Genomic DNA, 22,236 nt, shown 5'->3' with positions numbered 1-22,236 from the left:
GTATAGTTACAACGGCTACCCCACCCTTCAAATCGAAACGCAACAGCTTCACGGCAGAAATAGGCAAGGTTTTGGTACCTACCCGTGCGGACTCACAAGAGGTCCTACCACCACCACAATTTTCGAAAAATTTACGCTTGGGCCGATCGTGCTCTCAATCCCTTGTTCCGCACTCTCGCTTGTATGCTCAGGCGGAACCTGTCACTTTTTCGTGCGTGCAGTTATCACTTATCACGTGAGAAAACATGTCTGTATGGTGCCAAGTAGGTACACGCAGCGCGTAATGAACTTAGCGACCACAGATTTAGTTGTGGTAGTTCTAAATGTCAAAAAACAGTGACAGCGGTACATTTGCGTTTTTTTAAATTGTCTCGATGAGTGAAGAAGCTCACGGTCTATCTAACGTTAAGTGGTTATATGAGCCCATCACGTAATACTAGTAAAGATCTACCAAAATTATGGTACTAAACACATATGATACAAGACCATGACACGCCAACAACGGTATACCAATTGTTATGAACAAAGACATGGGTTCTAACTTGGAAACAAAACTGAATCACGATACTACACGAGTCAAGACAATTAGATACTATATCAACGTGGCGATCTTTCATTATAAATTTCATTTTTGAATATGTCTAATGCCGTTTCGACACTCTTTTTTTATTGCCGGTGTGGGCAGACGAGCATACGGCTCACTTGATGGTGAATGGTTACCGTCACTCATGGACAAGGAGGCAAGCTTCTGCCTAAAGTGAATATATACACTCGTAGCCCTCACGTGATTTAAATCCGTTCACGTGAAAACCTTAAGTAGTCATTACTGCGCCGTGAACTGCCGAAATGTGTTTCGTATAATTTATGCTAATACCTGTTTCGTTGTTTTCTTTGCAAAGTCTTATGAAACGCCGGAGCGGGGACTCCCAAACGAGGAATTAAACGGAGTTATTTGTGAAATTATTATATTTGGTTCCTCACAAATTTTATATTACGGACATAGCTCGATGAATCTTACTTATTTTCTAGCCTGTATATTATTAGTAGTAGGAAACGTAAAAGACGGTACCATCATTGTACTTATGTCTGCCGCGAATCGTGCATTTTGATTGGTAGCGCAATTATATATCTATCTATATATCTAAAAATGAATTGCTGTTTGTTAGTCTCGCTAAAACTCGAGAACGGCTGGACCGATTTGGCCAATTTTGGTTTTGAATTATTTGTGTAAATCCAGAGAAGGTTTAAAAAGTAGATAAATATGAAAATGTTCGGAATTAAATAAAAATAACAATTTAATTTTTCACTTGATGTCCCCCCTGTCGGACGGATTCCTTTTGTTTGTTTTAAGTTTATTTTATACAAAAGCTTCGGTCTTTTGTTTATCGATCGAGGTACTACAAAATCTGCCGGGTCAGCTAGTTGTTATAATAATAATATAGTGTTTTCTAATGCATGAACTAACAACATAGGAAATGTTGAAAGCATTTCCATTTTCCCGTAGGGTCGCGAATTTAAAAGAGCCTACGAACTGTGCCGCGTATCATCAGCCTTAAGAAGAACGTCCGGAAAGAAATATCGTGAGATTGCTACAAGCGGTCGCGAACATCATCAGTTTACGGCACAATGACCGGCAACAATGCCCTCAAACGGCTCACAATAGCTCCGTTTACCTCACAACGGCTGAATGGTCAGCCTTCGGTCCCTCCGTTGAAAAACTCCAAGGGAAACGGTCTGATAAGAGTGATTAATTGGTTTAAGTCGAATTCAATGAAAGGCGTCGTTAAAGCCGAGGCGCTTTTTTTCTCGGCTCCCGGATAAGCCACTTTAAATGGGTTTAATACTTTAATTCTATTTTTGTTAGAATTCCCTTTTTTATAATTATAATGATTTTAATTTTTTATCATCTATAATGCTCAAAAGGATCTCGAGCTTTCGATGTTGTTGGAATTCATAGTCACAATGCAAATACCGCTGCCGTTAAATTGTATTGATGCAACAGCTGTCCTGCCGTTGTAAATACTCGTAACATTCCCAATAAGAACCCTATCAGTAAGAGATCGCCACGGTTTAAATGATAAGACTGTGTATTCGTGTCGAGCCATATTATGCCGAGTTTTCTAGTGAACCATACTTAAGATATCCTCACATATTACTAATTAACAACTTTTGAATTGCGTATTTATCGACGAGAATACGTATTTTGAGGCCAGCGTGAGTAATTTACGTTGCGAAGTTCATGAACTCCGGTAATCATTTAATTCCAAGACTGTGAACTTATCCGTCCATTCGAAAAAACAACGGGAATTTTAGATCATAATTAAGATTCGGAACAACGGTCCTAGCTAAGTAGGTAAGTGAAAATATTGCTTATACCGACGGATGATCTTGAAGTTACATTGATAGCCCCACAGTAAGCATACGGGCACCTTTTATATAATAATTAGCATTGAAGAATTGCACTTGTCGTTGTGCAAAAGTATAAAGACTTCGAGATATTTATCAATATTTTTTTTAAGGAAACTACCAGTGTACCAACATGAAAAAAAAACATGTACACGGTTATGTTATGTATGTTATAAAAAAAACTTGATTTTCATTAATAAGTTATAGCTGCCTTTGATTTAAACAAGGAAATGGTAAATAAAAAAATGTATTGAAAAATATGAACTCCAATTGTGTTCTGAGAATGAATGAAATTCATTACATAACCTTCTATAGGTCAAAATCCACAAAATTAAGTCTGTAGTCATTCGAAAGAAACAAATTAAATAATTTTCAGCAAATAGCGTTTACAAAAAACTAACCAACAAAAAAACAATAATAAAGAATACATCTGAAACGGTGCTTGACCTAAAAACTAGTTTTAATTCTTATTTTAAAGCAACCTTTTTATATTATTACACGATTTGTGCGGACTATGCAAATTAAGTCTTGTCTATCAAAGAGACACCATTCAAAGTAACCCTTCTAGAATACGCTTCCGATTGAGCGGTTGACAAAACGCCGCTGAAAATACGCAAAAGCACGCTTGATTTGTGAGCGTACATGTCTCGAGTTACCCGGCAATAAATTAAACGCGTATAGAAAATGAATGCGTCAATACAGGCCGCCCTACCCTACGTGTAGTGATGTCCGCATGATTTATCGATGAATTCGGTATCACCGTATATCGTGTTCTGTTACTTGTTAGTTAGATGCACACAAGATTTAATTGACGTGCGCGCGGTGTACCTGTTACGAGGATAACGATGCGTTTACAGCCACTAGGTATTTTATTTTCAATTTATTTTGAACCTTGTTATGGTTGTAAGCAAATTGTCAAATACAATTATAGTTTTTTGATGGTGTCAAAAAATTGATTTAACCCTATCTAGTATTAAATGTTTCACGAAAATACGTCATGAGGATTGTTAAGTACAGATCGCGCGTTTATAATCTCGTTTGCATTGGAATAACGGTTATCCTATGATTTTAAAAATATAAGCAAACAATTCCAGATTTTTATAGCCTTACGATTTTATTGCACCCTGAAAGATGTTCCTAAATGTAATCTAAATGGAATTTTTTGTGATTATATAATTAAAATTTCTACCAGTCCCAGGCTGCCGACTGATGCCACAGTCTCATCTATACACTGAACTTTTGACCTATTCACGATTTTATCAATAAATATTTCAATATTGAAATACTTTTTATTCATTACGAAACCAATGTTAGTTGTTTATTTAGTATTAATGAAGGTCTTAAGAACAGCCTTCGCACTAAATTTAATTTTTCAAGTTTTTTGTCGTTTGTTTAAAGTGGCACAGGGCCGTGGATTATTGTGAAAGTTATAGTTCTATTATTGTCTCAGCTTTTACTCGGTTTCTTGTGATCTATTTTGGTCAATGCTAAACAATCTAAAACGTTATAGTAAAATGGATATTTTCTCATTTAACTTTATACAGTCATAGGCTATGAAAATTAAATTGCGGGTGTTAAAATCAGAATTGTAATAACGATTTTTGTCTTTTTTTTTAAGCAGTTTATTTAACTTCAAGCTTCAGATTCATTCATAGCTATTTATATTTAAGATATAGATTATCATACTATTATTTTGATTCTATTGATATATTTATTATTATCGATATAATTTTTAGAACAGCACTGAACCGTGTCACAACCTTGATTTTTGCGGGTCGACATTGAATGGATCGCAAATTGATACAGAACGCAAGGCGCGCTTTTAGATTTGTTTAGCTCGTAATTTAAACGTATTCATATAACTAACTGCTCGGTTGTTTTGCAATATACAATAATATAACAACTATATATGTACATATATTTGACATGCAAATCAATTTATAGGTTGTTTATTTTTTAACAGCTACATTTGAGTTCGTTTTTTGTTGAATGTATTAAATTTAAGATGTAATAAGTAATAGGTTTTTATCTGGGTTATATTACTATAACTAATTTACAGTTAATCGAAAATAATGTAGGCGAAATGATATCTGTAAAAGTAGCTTTAATTATGTCTACAATTCTTAGTCCTAAAAAATAGTAAAATTTTAGCAACTATCGCGGTGTCGAAGTAGTAATTTCCGATCCGACATCCAGTTTTCCATTGCACGTTTACATTATCCATCTAATATAATCGACTAGGGTACCCTCTTGAAATATAATTAAAAACTATTATAGTCCTCAGTAATAAATCATCTTTTATTACACCCCTTTACGTTGCTTTAATTGATTCAATGGAGAAATGCCACCATAAAAAAGATAACAAGGCAAACAGGCTAAGTGGTGAAGAACTCGGATCATTCTTTTTATAGAAACCTGATATTCCACGTTACTTAAATAAACTAGAGGACGTCTTGCTTGTGAAACTGGCTGTTTGTGTTAATGTTTAGAATCTCGAACGTACAAGTAGCCTGCATAATAAAAAAGTTAAATAGTATTTTCTTCAGTTAAGTCTTCGCGACTTTTAGACATAATTAAAACGATTTTTACGGTTTAGTTTTGCGTGTTTTTTAATTGTCATTAAACATACATTATTTCCGACCTTTCCGATCATCTTACAGTTTTCGTTGTCACGGACGATTCTTATATAATGACGTCAGGAAATGCGAGATTAAACCGTAAAAGTGGTTTTAATTAAAATTGTACGTAATGTAATACGTAAATTCAAGTTACGTAAACATTTAAAAGAAGCATAAAAATCAATTTAAATGTGGTTATTTTTAAGTTTATCCATTTATCCATTATTTTTAAATTTATTGATTTTAAATTATTCAGCCTCTTAATCCGCGAAACATAGCTTTATAATTTCACGAACAGCTTACGGATAGCGTGCTGCCGTGTTTTAAAAAGGCAAAATGAATGAAGAATGAGTTCAGTTGATTCGCCGACGGCCGGCTTCGAAACGCGACACAATGAACGAGGTGTCGTTGCTTTATCAATGATGAATAGGGGATCGCTATTTTCATTAAAGCAGTCATACAATGTACGGGTCCCTTTTCATACATCATACAAGTTCGAATACGCTGCAAAATAACCTGTTAGTTATTCATTAAAATATTTATTGGGTGATCCTTAAATGATTCAAGTTGCTATTGGGCTATCTCTGTAATATCTGTCGTTGTCGGACATTAATAAAAAATAAATAAAATAATGCCAAGCTAAATGTTTAAACGTTACAATATTGCGGCCAACTTGTTTTACTAGACTCACTCTTATTCTAAGTCTCTAGATTTAAAAGCAATAATTGATAAAAAAAAGTCAATTTATTATTTCCACATTTTGTTTAGGCCTAAATGCAATACCGCGTGAAATCTGCCCACTTACAGAGTTAAGTGTCGCTCTATACGTAGAAGGTCGTAAGTGCGCGCCCGTGCTGAGCGAAAAGCATCATAGTCGCAGAGCTTTTGAACGTGAAAAGGAAAGGAAGCAAGCATTCGGCTAACCTCCTCCCGCGTCTATCCGTCAGCGGCCTAGCGCGCTCACTCGCTTGCCGTGTTCCAAGGCGATCATACGTATCCGCGCGCTCTATATTTAAACATCGTCCGATCGCGAAAAACTTTTGTGTCGTGTATTAAAAAAAATATTAACAAGAAAATGAACTACATTTTTGGTGCCGTGATCTTTGCTCGTATGTGTCAAGACTGATCCAGCGTGGGGTACTTGAAGAGGCTAATTACGAGTCGCTAGGCTAATTGGCTGGGCCGGCGTTTCATGAAGGTGAGCCCACTTTTATTTCCGTTCGGCAATCCCTCTAATTGCGTCAATTAGTGTAATGCGGCGACAGGTTCGAAGAGTCGCTTAATGATCTCCACTCCATTGGATTTTTGTACTCTTTTAAATAACATAACAGAAAACGTTTACCCATAGCCGTTGCTGTTTCGAAGTAATTGTCGCGGTATTTATTCATACTCCGCGCCAAAAAAAAAAAAAAAAAATACGTTTGTCTGTATTTCATGTTCATGTTCAATTTAAAATAGCTAATTTATTTTGTTTATGTAGGTACTAAGTTTTCTTTATGCATATTTAATAAAACTAAACATTTACTATTAAACACGTGGAAAATCAACAAATTTAATGAAGTAACAAACGGACGTCATAGTCTTGTTGCTCTCGGACTTGTGCAGTTTTCCTCATTAACGCTAATTGAACGCGTAAAACTGAAACATAGAGAAAGTAAAGATAACAAGTGTAATGGAATTTTCATTAATCGTTTTTTGTGGTTCTCATTGATTTATTTATATAAAAGAGTGAAAGACGAACGGGCACACACTCCTCCTTGTTCTGAGTGATTACCAGATCCAGACGTCACAATGCGAATACCATATTGGGACCTGTATATGTGATATGTAGTATCAATTCGTTTGTGGGAAGACTCTCCCACTCTACCTAACTATTATATAATAAACCATGTAAAAGAATGTATTTCTCATTTGGTTTTCACATGAAAAAAAATTAACAATTTGTCTCAAATTATTGCGAAAAAACAAAAGAAAACTAATTAAAAAAAGGAAGGTTTTCGATTAGCGACTTGTGTTTTTGAATATTAATTAAATTAAATTAAATTAAATTTTTATTAAACTCTTTTAAAACGAGTAGATTTACATGAAATAGTAATAGTAATATATAGTGTTATTAATCACATTAGCATACATATAATATTAATCGCAAAATTATAACCTAAGTGCTTTTAAAAACAAAAACGAAACACTTGATTTGACTTGAGGTGGAATATCAAAATAAAATCGGATAGCCGATCATGCAATAAAATAAATATGCGTAATAAATTTTAATGTATATGCATAGGGTAGGCAACGCACTGGCGTAAACGCTGGTGACCGTGGGCGGCGGTGAATCACTTACCATCAGGTGACCCGTCTTGCTCGTTTGCCTCTTACTTGTTATAAAAAAAAAAAAAAAAAAAATTACCTCACTGCAACGGTACAGAAATAAAGCCACCTTTTAATATAACAAAAGAAAAAAAGTATCAGAGGAAACATGCTTGTCCCAAAAGCCAATTAGATTCCCATATCCGTCTTGTTTATTCTCTAATTAGCAAGTATCTCATTAGAGCTACAACTCTAGAACGTGGTACCCGATTCGTTTAATTATAAACATTGGCTACGATGTACGAATAATTAACGTACACAGTTTAATTGACATCATTTTACTAATCGCGATGTTTTTTTTCTTGTGACATTTTCTAATTTTTTTTTAATAGCTTCATAACAGTTAGTTTCACGCTTTTCTTTATTTATTTTTTGTTAAGAATTATCTGCGTTGTTATCTTGACGTTTTGCGACTTTTATCAAGGCTTATAATAAATATAGATTATAATCTACAACGTAGGAAATAGAAAAAACATAGACGAATAATACAATTAGTCTATGAATGTAATTTTATTCGACCGCGTACCGGGTCTTCCGGTGTTTCTTGATAATAATTTATTTTAAAACTGAAAAGTCAGAATTATCTTCCATAAATTTAAAGGGAATGGCAAAAACATTACTTTTTGTTTAGCTAGCTACCACCAGTGTAGTTAGTGACGAGTTTGAAGGGTAACAAAAAAATAAAAATAACCTATATACATTTTACTAGAAAAAATCACAATTACAAAACAAAAAAACAAACATAAAATTATGTAAAATCAAACAAATCTTAAGGTATGTATTAGTAATTGTGGTCAAATTACGAACACCAAGCGAACACTTGTCATATAAAATCAATGGCATATTTCGTTAATGTAGATTTTTATTGATATTTCAACTTTAATGCGTACCCCTAATAAAGCTACCCCAATTTAATAAAATCAAATTCAATGGAATAGTATAATTAAAATTTCAATAAAGCGTATTACACATTACAATCATTATTTTCAACATGGCTCGTGGATAATGCATTTCAATTAATTAACTTTCGACTAATTAATAAACAAGCTTTAACATGGGTGTTACGAGAAATTAATCAGCTGTGATTGGTCCATCCGTTGGTCGGGACGCGCCTAAAATGATATTAGATTTCATTATGATGTTATTATTTTATGACTAATTAGCTTAATGACTGATAATTTCAATATTAAACGAAACTTTTAATTTCCTTACGCTGAGCTAACTGTCTCAATTAGAGGCAGCAAAGTATTATAAATTATTAAGTTTAATTAACATGAACAATGTCTATAAGAACATCGGTAGTGTTTTGTGTAGAAAAAGCACATCGTTTGTACCGATTTTTTTTAAATCTAATCATTAAAACAACATTCTGATAGGAATTCCAGAAAAATGATGATCAATTACAGTTTTTCACTTATTATTGTACAGTTATTTTTTGATACCTACAATTCACGGAGTAATTTTGTGTCAATAAATTGGGTCTTTTCAGTAGACGATTTAGAAATATCCTTATGATAATGATTGGAATTAAGACTACTTAATTTCTTTTAATAATGAAAAATATAATTGACGCACGCAATTGTTATGTAAAAAATTTTAACACACTGTTTTAATTAATTTGATATCGGCACTGACTCACATTTCCACGTGTAAGCGTTTGTAAGACTTTTTTTTTGTTTCGATTAAAACTAATTAAAATTGACATGTGTGTGAACCGCGGAGGGTTGCCAAGTTGTCCTTAGGAACTGCACGCAGTACCGAGGAATAATTATTGATATGCAGCACTATTGTCTTCAAGCAAATAAATTTAATCTATAACATTCCAGGGTTATCACACTGTTAAAATAAGTTATTTTTCTAGATTTTCATTGTATTACATTGTATTTCTTAATTAAAAAGTATATATGCAATAATAAAATTTAAAAGCGACCTACATAAAATTGACAAGACCTAATTGAATTCTGTTTCGCATTGGTCGATGGTTGTATCAATGCCTCGGTATATTAGTCTAACTAAATCTTAAATTAAATTGACATAGAATGGAAATATGATATTTTTATCATTGTATTTAAATTTAATAAAAGGGGTGAACGACCAAGATGACGAAATCCCACGTGATAATCGCGGTATCGGAAAAACTAGAAGTGTTGGAAGGACTGCAAACTGTATCTACCAAATGATTTAAAATGCTCAATAACAAGGAAAAGATTAAGAATAAAATTTTTAGCTATCGGCTTGACAACCCTATTGGGAAATAAACGAAAAATTGCAACAAACCATTTCATGATCTTTATCCGTGTCTAACAGTTTTCACGGAACAGATTGCTCTGTGTGCTTACTTCGACTTCAAATCTCAAGATACTGTTCATTTTGTAATGTCTATGGGATTTGATAACCATTTAACACTAGATGGGCCGTGAGCTCGTTCACTTGTCAATAAAATATCATACTATACCTGGAGCCACTGCGGTCATCCACAGTGCGTTTCTAGAGGTCTTTTTTTCGATGTACCATCCGGCTATGGAATGAGCTCCCCTCCACGATGACTCCCGAGCGCTACGACATGTCCTTCTTCAAACGAGGCTTGTGGAGAGTATTAAGCGGTAGGCAGCGGCTTGGCTCTGCCCCTGGCATTGCTGAAGTCCATGGGCGACGGTAACCACTCACCATCAGGTGGGCCGTATGCTCGTCTGCATGCAAGAGCAAAAAAAATACCAATCTATTGCGCTCTAAAATATATATCAAAATTGATTTATGTCTCGTATGGGAATTGTGGTTGCGTAATTACTGTACTTGCTAAACAAGAGATGGTAGCCCTGCCTTACGAAGGTCATCAGTAATTAGCTTGTTGGCGAGGCTTATGTTTTTCAGCGGCCGTGCGCTGCGGTGCTTCCTCTCCTTGCTTATTTAATTAGGGCCGCACTGTCTCGTGTAGAACTTCATTAGCATTTTGTGGTACACCCGCTGCTAGAGTGAACGTTAATTATCGTAATTGTATTGGTTATCTTGAAACCAAAATTTCGAACTTAATGTAGCATATTTAAGGACTTTTTGATGCATCCGTAACTTAATAGATAATACGCTCGGTTGACTGAGTTGACTCGTATCGAATACGGGTCCTATGTCTAGGTTTGAATTCTGTGCATATTCCAATTTTTTCTGAGTAACTGTTGTTTAATTTTTATAATTAAATTGTATTTTTTAAATTTTCATACCTCACAATATCGTCAAGGCTCTACAATGTATTTTGCGATAATACAATGGTTTGTAGATATATCCACATTAATTGTTATACACGTATAGGTCACGTCATAAAGTAGTTATAAGACTTAAGTAACAATTTAAAATTATTTTACAACGTTAAAATAGTAGCAAGGTTTGAGTCTTTTATTTAGTTCGAGATCCCGAAATTTGGCGAAATGTACCCAGATATATATAAAACAAACGTTTAAGTATAGTTCCATTACAGGATTGTTAATTATTTTATTTCTCAGATGGACGATTGAGTTCACGGCCTTCCTGGTGTTATATAGTTCCCGGAACCAATAGACATCAAAAACGTAAATGGTGCCATCCAACTTGAGACATGAGTCCTAAGTCTCAGTTTTATAGTAGTACAACGGCTGCTCCATCCTCCAAACCGAAACGCATTACTGCTTCACGGCAACAATAGGCAGGGTGGTTGTATCTACTGGTGCAAGCTCACAACACGCCCTACCATCAGTGATTGCGCAAATTATAATTTCTGCGGGTTTAATTTATATCAAACGATGTTATTCCTTCATCGTGGAAGTCGTTCATGAACATTTTTTATGTACGTTTTTAGAAAAATTGATACCGGCCAGCAGGATTCGAACACCGACACGGTTGCATTGCTCGATACAAATGTCTCGGGCGTCTTGTCTTTCAGGCCAAGCTGACTTACTAACAATTTTAACTGAACCCAAAAAAATATAGTTAATTTTTATAATAATAACACCCCCCTCCCCCTTATCCCCGCAAAAGCGTTCAGTGTATAAACTGATATTTTGTTATTGTCTTAAACTTTGATCGACTACATGTACCATTATGTATATGACAGCAAAGTTTTTATTAATCTGCGCCATGTCAAAAAAATCTACTATTTTTATTGTATCGATTGAACAAAAAGTATACTCGTGATAATTATTTCAGATAAGATTTTTTTAAATGTGTAGTACGAAGAAGGGAAAATCCTATAAAACTTTAGAATATGTAGTGTAGAAATAATGTACTATAGATACCTATATCTCTAAATAACACACAAATGCTTTACTCAACAACATCCATCCTTAATTAGTAGTGGTCGGTAATTCATGTTTTACTCAACAACATCCATCCTTATTTTAATATGCGTAGCTAATTAGAAAGTTATAACTGATCTCTCATTAGGGCATCCTGCGGCAACATTATGGTCTTCGATAACCCTAGGTGGCGTGATGAATGACGCGCGTTGACACACGATTTGATTGCAGACATTGGAAATTGACGTCGGAAGTCATTAGTATACAGCCAATATTGACTTTCCGATTACAAAACAAAATAATTAAATGCAATTGCAACGCACAATTTCTATGAATGAACTCTGTCACAAATGGTTTTAGAACTAAATTTTTCGCAACACATAACTAACATTTTAATTAATATTAGTAATCTAATTAATTTTGGAAAAGTCTAGAATCGAGAAATAACCTATACTTTGTAATAATTCCGCCGTCTTCCTAATTGGCTTCAATGCAAATGCTCTGTTATTAGGTAGGTTAATTAAAGAGTTATCGGTCGTAATTAACCCGTTTCGGTACAATACGTATGCCTACGACTCGTTTCGAACACTACTAATTAAGAAATTCCTCCTTCATTAGTTCAATTAGATTTATTCACATCAGATATTACAATACATCTGTGTATTGATGTATTCAAGGCTTTAAGCTTAAGACTTTAATAATAATTTTGAAACTGTTTCTATGTAGCAGAGATACTCAAGTCGATTGTGCCCAGCCGTGTCTTACAACAGTCCTAGTGTTGACTTAACATAGGAATTACGTGATTATGTATTGGGATAGAAAATATATTTGAACCTTAGTACCATATAAGGCTTTTTTGGAATGGAAGTGATTGTTGTTAAATCGGAGGCCTTTCCAGCTTCAGGATGGGGATGGATGAAGGCTCGAGTGGGAGGGGATAAATCGATAATAAATAGCTAGTCTAAACTAGTAACTAGAGTCCCGGTGCATAACCATATTATCTTCTTATTAATAGCCGGAATTATAGTTTAAAACCTCTCACGTGAGTTAATAATTGGCGAGGTCATCCTTCTCCTTGCGTCGATAATCCTCATTGCCGAGGATAGTGGCCTATTTGAGTAAATTTCTCTTGGACTATCTTGCGTCAGCCTCATCTCTCCTCGGCTGCGTGGAAGACATCGTGCACTGAGGTATTGGAGGGTTGTTGAAGCGAGGTCATAACACACTCTAAAGCTTGTTTGTTTTATTATTTAGGTGGGAGAGACCTAACCAGGTGGACAATTTATTTCTGCCATGAAGCAGTAATGCGTTTCGATGTGAATAATAGGGAAGCCGTCGTGCTGTAAAAACGGAGACTTAGAGCTGATGTTTCAAGGTGGGTGGCGTCATTTACGCTGCTGGCATTAGCTCGTTCATATATCTAAGAAAGAAAAAACCTTGCCTTAAGCGGTTGGAAGCCAATGGTCAAAAGAGGTATGCTGTCATCCATCTTGAGATATGAGTTCGATGTGTCAATTGTATTGTTTAGTGGCCATCCCCCCTTCAAAGCGCAACGCATTACTGTTTCGCGGCGGAAACAAAGAGGATGGTGGTACCTACCCATGCGGGCTTACAATATATAATTGCTACCGGTAATTACGCAAATTTAAAAATGTTGTGAGTTTGATTTTTGTGACACGATGTTATTTCTTCATCATGAAATGGTGATGCCTACACTTGTATTAATTCCGTATTTCATTAGAAACACGAGTGGGATTTGAATAGGGGCATGTCACATCGGTTGATACGATTACACCGAGTGTTTTATCTTTAAGGTCACGATGACGTGAATTGTCAAAATAAATACAGATTTCAAATGATCAGTCATCATTTCATTTTGTTCTTTTAACCTAAGTTTTAAGGTTTAAGTCCTATTTTGATTATTCTTCGTGATAGGCAGCCGCTTTTCTTTACTGATGTTGATAAGCGATGGTGAACAGTTACCACCAGGTATGTTTGTATGTATTCTAAATTCAAAAACAATATTAAAGACAGAAGACATACCATCAATCGGTCGGTAATCACAGTTGCTTATGAACAATAATTATTTAACTTAACATGAATAAAAACATCTTTATCTTTAATTTAAGGTCATGCAGGGAGGTTAATTAATTCGACTTGTAAATTGCTTTCGATATATTTACGTCAATTAAATTTAAAATATAATCTATGTTCCCATATCAGAGTAGCTTAGACGAAAACAGGCTTATGAGATGATAAGATTGAAACTTCTATTGCTACTTCTTTCCTGTCAGTCATTCGTAACAGATCCTAACCTAACTTCCCCAATAATATGGGAATGAGTGGGAATCTCGAATTAAGATTACCAAATTAAAATATGGTCTACTTCCATTTAGGCAATCATATAAGGGCAAAAAGGGAAAATACTTTAACGCTTTTTTGAATGATAAAATAAAAAAGTTGCATAGTCAATAGTCGCAAGCAAGGCTTACCTCCTGCGCTTTGGGTACCAAAAACACAAAAGAGATAAGAATTTCGTGATCCAAATTCGAATATCAAATATCTTTAACAAAGATAGTGATTCCAACCGGAAATTGATCTCTTAGACTAACACTGATAATCTAGTCGATTCATATCAAATTGCATGAGCATTATAATTAAAATGTGTTGTATAATGCAATTGAGACGTCGACCTCATGTCTCAAGGCCGGTGGTGGCACTCACATTGTGATATCTACGGGCTCCGGTAACGTGAGCATGTTCTCTCATTTATACCAAAAAAAAAGTATCAAAATTGTTCAATGCAACTATTTCTCGATATCTTAATTTATATTTTGTTTTTGCATCTAATTAGTGTCGTGTCGAGATAAAAATGTAATAAATAAACCCGATGACGGTGACGCTTACAATGTTTCTGAACGAAAACAACAATATCTTGTTGCAGATAAATTATCTTTATTTCCACTATCAAATGTTAACGGTCAACATTGTATTTACCACAAGCAACTTGTAAGGATACGTTGAGAAAGAAGGCCTAATCGAAGAAATGCGATAGGAAGTTGCGACCCGCTTGAAAGGTTATCATTGTAAAGGCACTCGCTCTTTATCAAATTGTTCAATGAAAACAGTCTCATGAACTCCACTTAATTTTTTACCGAATTTGACGTTCATGATAAGATATCAGATGATTTATATATATATATTTTAGAAAGTGTTATAAGTTATACTTCGTTATATAATATTTCCCAGTATTCAAGCCCAAACACATGGTCGCTCTGCTTTAGAAAAATAAACAATAATATATTTGGAATTACGGAAATTGGTATTTTTGCGGATTTCTGTAGGTACATGTGACGAAATTCCGTTACTGTCCAAAGTATTCATAGATAGATAATTAAGGGTACGTAAATGTTATAAATAATGTATTTAAATAGAAAAAAATAGTATTTTGTGGAAGATTTCAACAACTTCATAGCCGCAACATTCGATACGGGTGGACTAGGCGTTATAGCCGCTGGGTTTTAGACACTTTAAAACAAGGGTCTTGTGTCTAGTGCAGCGGCTCTCAAAGACACATTTGCCAAATGTTCCACGAGAATTACATCTATAGGGTAAATATACAACTGTTTACTATATGTTAACTGTAAGCTAGGTTTAATAGATTAATGTACGCATTTAATGAATGTACTTTATTTCAAGTGTCAAAAATTTTGCGTAAGTGGGTCGCAAATTTGTTAATAATTTTTTAGTGCGACATTGGGTAAAAAAGGTTGAGAATCGCTGATCTAGTGTATTGATGAATCACAGTACGGACCACAATTTTTTTTTTAATCTGTTCCAGCGACGGCTCTAGACGTTTGTTATCACATTGAATCATATTCCGCTATGTGGTCCAAATTAGAAGGCGAGTTTAGATAGGATAAATTTTGTTATTTACTTGTCACGAGTATTAGTGGTATTAGTTTAGTATTAATGCAAGTGCCAGTGCCAGTGAATCAAATGCGTTTGTATGTACATATACATGCGAAACATTTTTTTTACAAAATTACTGAGCTTTCAAATGAGCATATCTAAAATAAGTCGTTTATGTTTCAATTGGATTGTTGGCAAGTCAATTAGTGCCGATAAAAATTACTGAGAATGTATAATCTATGCCTTATGCTCATGTAATCTACCACATTCAAGAGATAAGAATTGTCGTTGCGGTTGTAGTAAATTTATTTTGTTGCACTGCCAAGGAAATAAAATTAGATATGCCCTAAGAATATCTGATCTATAAATCCATTAACGACAGGGCGCAGTAAGCCGCAAACCCAATATTGATCTCTGTCAACTTTCAAGTGTTTCTCGAATGCACGCACGGTCTCTTTGAATTTGTCCCTGAAATGAAAAAAGTTCAACGTTTATTTCGGAGCTGATAAAAGGTTCGGGTTGATTGATACTCGTACTTTTTTTTTATAGTTAAATAAACATCACTATGGCCAGTAATAATTTACGTGTATTAAAACTTTTTTTGGCCATATTTTAATAAAATTATGGAACGTCCCTTCGTGTCCCATTTCGATTTTAGTACTTTTTAATACGTGCCTAAAAGTTTGGAACGAAGGGCTCGTAGCGACGTTTTTATGCAAATCGTTCAATGACATTAACCACTCAACCAAACTGTGTCCACTTTACTACTTTTGCATCGTTATTTTTTGTTCGGCAAAATACTTTGAGTTTTTATGCAGAAGTTATGATGTTTAAAGGTCAATTAAAATTTTTAAGGCTCTGCTTACTAAATATTTTATAAAAGAAAACATTTCAAAAACTAATAAAGCATTAATTAACGTCTGGCTTCGTATCAACTTACAATTAGCTGATTGCATAGAACAATCCATTAATCATTGCACTGGTTAGAGGACTAATCGATACTAACTGATCAAATTCAATTCACCTACAATCTGAAACCAGTCTGCGTGTACTGATACAAAGCACAAATTAGATCCGCACAGATACCTACATCCTTATAACAAATCGGAGTACCCGTGACCGATAGTTTAGTGAAGATTTATGTTGACAATTAGGCAATTTTGCTCACATGACCTTGGTAAAGAACAATCAGACTTTTGTGGGTAAACTATGAATATATCGACGCTTGAAAGGCAAACGTGACGAAGCGACAATAACAGCTTTATACATAAATGATAGGCAATAACCATATTCGATGCGCAAAAAATCTATATTTCTAGGTCTATTAAAATAATTTCAATCCTACAGCTAGATTCGTTAAAATAGATTTTTTTTCAGGTATTTTAACTTTAAATTAGTCTACTGTAAAGTTCACGCATTGTCGCTTAGTCACGTTTGCCTTTCAAGCGTCGATATGTATGATTTGAATGTTTGCTTGTAGTAATTTTTTTTATTCTTAATGATTTTACAGTAAAATTTAAAGTGAAGATTTTTTATAGTTTAATTAATTAAAAGTGCTTTTACGGTTTAATCTCGTGTTTTTTATTGTCATTATGTTATTCCAACGTTTCGTAGGCTTTCTTGTAATTAATTGACTTTTTAATTGATATATTTTGCGCACAAAACAAAAGCTGTACAAAATTAATGTCACGCCAATTTTCTCCTAGCCCACCATAAGGTAATGCAAAAACAGTGTGATTTTTTTCAACAAAAAATAATGTTTATAATAATATATAATATAATAGATTAATGTGAAATACATTTATGAAATTATATGTTTTTTTAAGAAATCAAATGAAGATTAAAAGAGATTTGATTTGATCAGATTTCTTAAAAATCGTCTTTATAAATTTTGTGCCATACAACGCTTTGAAAGGCTTTGAAACGCTTTGAAGCAAAACCGTTTTATGCCGTTGTGCTGTACCTAATCGTAATCGAGTAAAACAATTTAGTATCGATATTTAAGTACATCGATTCGCGATACGACTCAATTCTCGATCTCGCAAAATTGAAAATCTATCGTAAATCAACAATATCAAGGTTCATTGGCCGTTTCGTGGAAACGTTAATTTCCTTGTGTAGTTCAGTTCACGGAGTAACAAACAACGGGTGCGCGGTAATGAACGGTGTACATCGCCACGGCAATTTGAACGCTCAGTGGCCCGGCGCGGACCACCACTCCTCGGAATTACCACTCAATACTCAATGCGTACCTGCCGTGTTTTGATTACGGTCTTGATTAGCAATTTGCCAGGAAATCAAGAAACCTATTGAGCTGTTTCCATGAAAGACTGGATGGAACAGTGTGGGCGTGTGCTGAGATGCAGACGACGCGGCTCTGAACTGCGTCACGAATTGTCAATTTCAATGACACAGATACATTGAGTTCTGTGATTGGCTAAATACTGCTTAAAGTTAATAGGTCTAGTATTAGCTCGATTGTAGAATCGACGCCAATATTTAATACGTATCTATAATGTATGGTAGGTTACTGTCTTCATGTACACGCGTTGTTTGTTGCAAAAAGTTCAATGGTCAATATTTTCCTTATTATTGTAACATAATATACGTAATGTTACAGCTTTTCGCACAACTGACTAATTTATTACCATTGTGAAGCTTCATTGTCTTCGTAAAAAAAATCAATACTTAAACAGAATAACATGAATTTCTACTTCTTTCGTCTCGGCCTTTAGCATTCATAAAATAACTTAGATAATGATTAGATATTTAGCTAGTCGAAAGTTTGTTCAATTATAGACTGACTGAAAATTTATTTTAAAAAAAGTTTCATTTACGGCTTCGTCTATGTAAATAGCATTTTAACAGCAAACACAGACAATACAATACGAAATAAAGCTAAGTAGTATAAAATTATTCCAACAGTATGGCAACACCAGTCTCAAAGGTGTCGTCTCTCTTATAGTGAGACTTGGTCTGTCATCACAACAAATTCTTGACTAGAACAAAGAGAAGTCTGTATTCTGCGTGCCGTATGAAGACGCATCTTTCTACATAATAATGCCTTACAACTTCTGATCCGGCCTGTATACATTAAACTATATCGCCCGTGTCTTATTATACATCTATTTCTTTCTGATTGTTAGGAAATATTTCTAGAAAAAGACCACTTAAAAACAGGCATTCACGACAGTTCTTACATTCCTTAATTAAACATAAAAATGGAAATATAAAATAAATAACAAAAAAGTTCCATAGTATTGAGTGGTTGAAGCCAGGACCAAAAAAAAAACATAACGGAATGGAACTGTTCAAAACTGTATTTATAATTACACAATGTTTCCTGTTGCACGTTAAACAAAGCAAAAGAATATGTTTTCGGGCAGAATTTCAAAGGTTAGAGAGAGTTTAATTGGAGTGAATCGGTTGGTTGGGGCCGCAATCGCAGCCCGCTGCTGTGGATGGATCGGCTTTCAATTACGCCGAATTAATAACAGCACAAATACTGTACGGTGCAGAGCTGGTGGCACTTACTAATCACCCGAGTGGACTTCTGATGTTTTTGTTAGTTAGCTTTGCGTTACAGTGGAATTAGTCCGTGTTTACATTTCGACTAAACTTTTTTTTTAGAATTAGATTTAAACATATTTTATTAATTAAACCTCCAAGTTAAAGTTTTGAAGTAATATTCTGAAACGACTTTAGGGTGTACTGAAATGCTATTATAAAGTAGTTCAAAAAACCGGTAACCCAAACAACGTGCTGTGATGGTTTTGTGTCAATTGTTTTGTGTAATTTTCCGCAAAATAGTGGTTTATAGAATACAGGTATTCTAGATAGCATCCGACAGGGCTTCGAATTATATTTGCTCCCGATTTGTTCAATTACCGCGTCGTAAACATTTATTTTCGATTTGGAAAAGTTTATGCATCTCAACTTCGGAATCGAAAACATATCGGTATAGAAAACTATACAACTAACAGTCAATAATAATAATAATAATAAGGGTTTGGTCCTTAAAAGCCTCTCAAAACATCTCGAGAGGCCTGGTCTCGACAAAAAGTCGGTGGTAGCCCAAATGCAAAAAGCAGTCTTGTTGGACAATGCCCGTATAGTTCGCCGGTTTCTCTCCCAATAGTCCCTAACGCTCCGGCCGATTGTTGCCCACCTCGCCGGAGTGTGTCCTGTCGTCTTCTCAGGCGAGGCAGTGTTTAATACAAATAATAGTAATGTGTCCGAGAAAAATGTCTGCGACATACGGACGCACGGATTGGAGGAAATATTGCCCCATTTTTTAGCAAAGAAACAAAATTTATGTGCTCGTTTTTCCAAGTAATGTAATTATACATTTTAAAATTTTCATAATTGAGTTTGAATATTAAATATAGTGCCCGATTTAGCTATCGTTGTCGTTCGTGCCGGATCAGATTGCAACATTGCAGCACAGCGTATTATTATTCAAGGGTTGAACGAATGCTTTTAATTAGTTGTTATGACTACACTGAGTTCATTCTCTGTTCGCAATAATGAAAAATAATTGCGTTTAATCAATCGTAGCGGAATCATATTTAACTGTGTGTGTTCGCAAAAATTCTATCACTTATCGTATGAGGAAGATCATTTCTTTTGTGTAATTAATGAAATGTTAGAGCTTCCCTTGTAATATAATTTCGAATTTAGCGGCCATTTACTTTCTTAGGCTATTTATCTATTATCATTTTGAAGTAAAAGTTAGGGTTTCGACTCGTTTCTCAATATTTACTTGACGAAGCGTTGAGAGATTTTGTTTTCATTAATATTGTACATTTCAAGTCAACGTGTCTTCTCGACAATGTTAAATGTCGATTTGTCTAAAAAGTCTTTCGGTAATTAATTACGAAATATTTATTCTAAATACGTTTATTTTATCTCGAGTAAGCGCGAGAGAAAATAGGAAATAGGAGTTTTACCGTAGGTACCACGAATATTACCCGCGTATTACAATACATAGGACTACTTACAATATTATGTAAACTATCAGGTGAAACGTATGCCATGTGATATTTGTAACGTATATGAGTTCGATTATTCAAACAAGTGTACGGGGAATACTTCCAATAACATCTATTCCATGGATATATTCTCGGAATTATTCTGCCGAGAAAGGTATTGATGTCAATTAATTGCATTGCACTACTACGTCACTGATTATCAAAGGTTATTTCCGTGCGCAATTCTATAGTAAAATAACAGTACCGGATGCAGTAAAACTATTTCAGTCCCAAATCTAATATTGTTAATATAAAGCAGACCTGTCACGGAGGAACGACGTCGCTAAACCTATACATATAAATAAAATTGGAGTGTCTGTTTGTAATATACACCAAAATGACATTTTTTACAATTTTTGTGTCTGTCTGTGTGTTTGTCCCGGCTATTCTCTGGAACGGCTGGACCGATTTTGACGAGACTTTCACTGATAGGTAGCTGATGATATAAGTAACTTAGGCTTTTTTAAGACCAGCTTCGCCCCGCGGCTTCACCCGCGGTACGACAATAACCGCGGGTAACTATCAATAAGAAAATTTAATGTTTCCGAAGCGAAGCGAGGGCGGGTCGCTAGTCTCAAATAAGATTGTACGCGTCGTGTAGTTATTATGTCGATAATGTTATTAGTCTAATAAAAAATAGCAGACCCCTGGTGGCCAATTCTGAGTACGTCCTCAGTAGGTAATATACTATGTTGTTTGTCAGTTCTTGGTCCATTCGTCAAACACCGCGAACCGACTCAGTGCCCAATTAGAGTGCTAAGCTGAGCGTGGCTCACTACTGACTTGTGTCGACTAAAAGCACTTCTAATTATTTATTATTGATACGAGATCGGCGCTTTACGTTATGTTTGAGATACTATATTGCAACGTGTCTCTGTAATATTAGCAGGGTGTTAATTAAAACACATGTATTGGAGTTTATTTTGTACTAGCTGACCCGGCAGACTTCGTAGTGCCTCAATCGATAAATAAAAGACCTAAACTTTTGTTTAAGATAAACTTAAAATAAAACAAAAGGAATCCGTTCGGCGGGGGACACATCAAAGGAAAAACAAAATTGTTATTTTTATTTAATTCCGAGCATTTTCATATTTATCTTCATATAAACCTTCTCTGGACTTCAACAAATAATTCAAGACCAAAATTAGCCAAATCGGTCAAGCCGTTTTCATGTTATGTCGTGACAACGGAAAACGGGTTTCATTTTTATATATTATTATATAGATTAATCCAGTGATGTACGAATAATCATTACGTTTATTAACTATAACGTTAATTATGTACCGACTAATGAATACACCCGGTACAACTTAGGAGTAGTTACGTCGTATTGTGTTATATTATTTATTTTGTTGATCCTCAGTACTACTGTAAAGAGCTGAGATGTAGAACTCGTGTCTCAAGGCGGTGTCTTTACGTGGTTGATGTCTATGGGCTCCGTTGACCACCTAACATCAGGTGGGGCGTGAACTCGCCCACCCATCTAAGCAATAAATAAATAAAATATATAATTTTTGTATCTTAGGTATAAATATTCTGATATTGCATTTCGAATTCATTCATTGAATCAAATATGGGAAATATCCTGTTAGCGTAGATGAAGGACTTCTCGGAACCAATTAGTAGTAAACATCAGCTCTC

General features: G+C 34.7%; 1 protein-coding gene across 1 annotated transcript in view; it reads left to right on the top strand.

The window, feature by feature from the left end:
* The first annotated feature begins 5,962 nt into the window (after window positions 1–5,962).
* Bx (LIM domain-containing protein Beadex) overlaps window positions 5,963–22,236 on the top strand; it is a 69,901-nt gene continuing 53,627 nt past the window's right edge. The window contains exon 1 of the mRNA XM_028185239.2: window positions 5,963–6,222. Coding sequence (XP_028041040.2) covers window positions 6,217–6,222 — 6 coding nt within the window. The 5' untranslated portion in view covers window positions 5,963–6,216. The remainder of the gene's footprint in view (window positions 6,223–22,236) is intronic.

Source organism: Bombyx mandarina, chromosome 13 (assembly GCF_030267445.1).
Source record: "Bombyx mandarina strain Sakado chromosome 13, ASM3026744v2".
Lineage (NCBI taxonomy): Eukaryota > Metazoa > Arthropoda > Insecta > Lepidoptera > Bombycidae > Bombyx > Bombyx mandarina.
The sequence above is the reverse complement of the archived record's forward strand: the minus strand, read 5'-3'. Positions and strand labels throughout refer to the sequence as shown.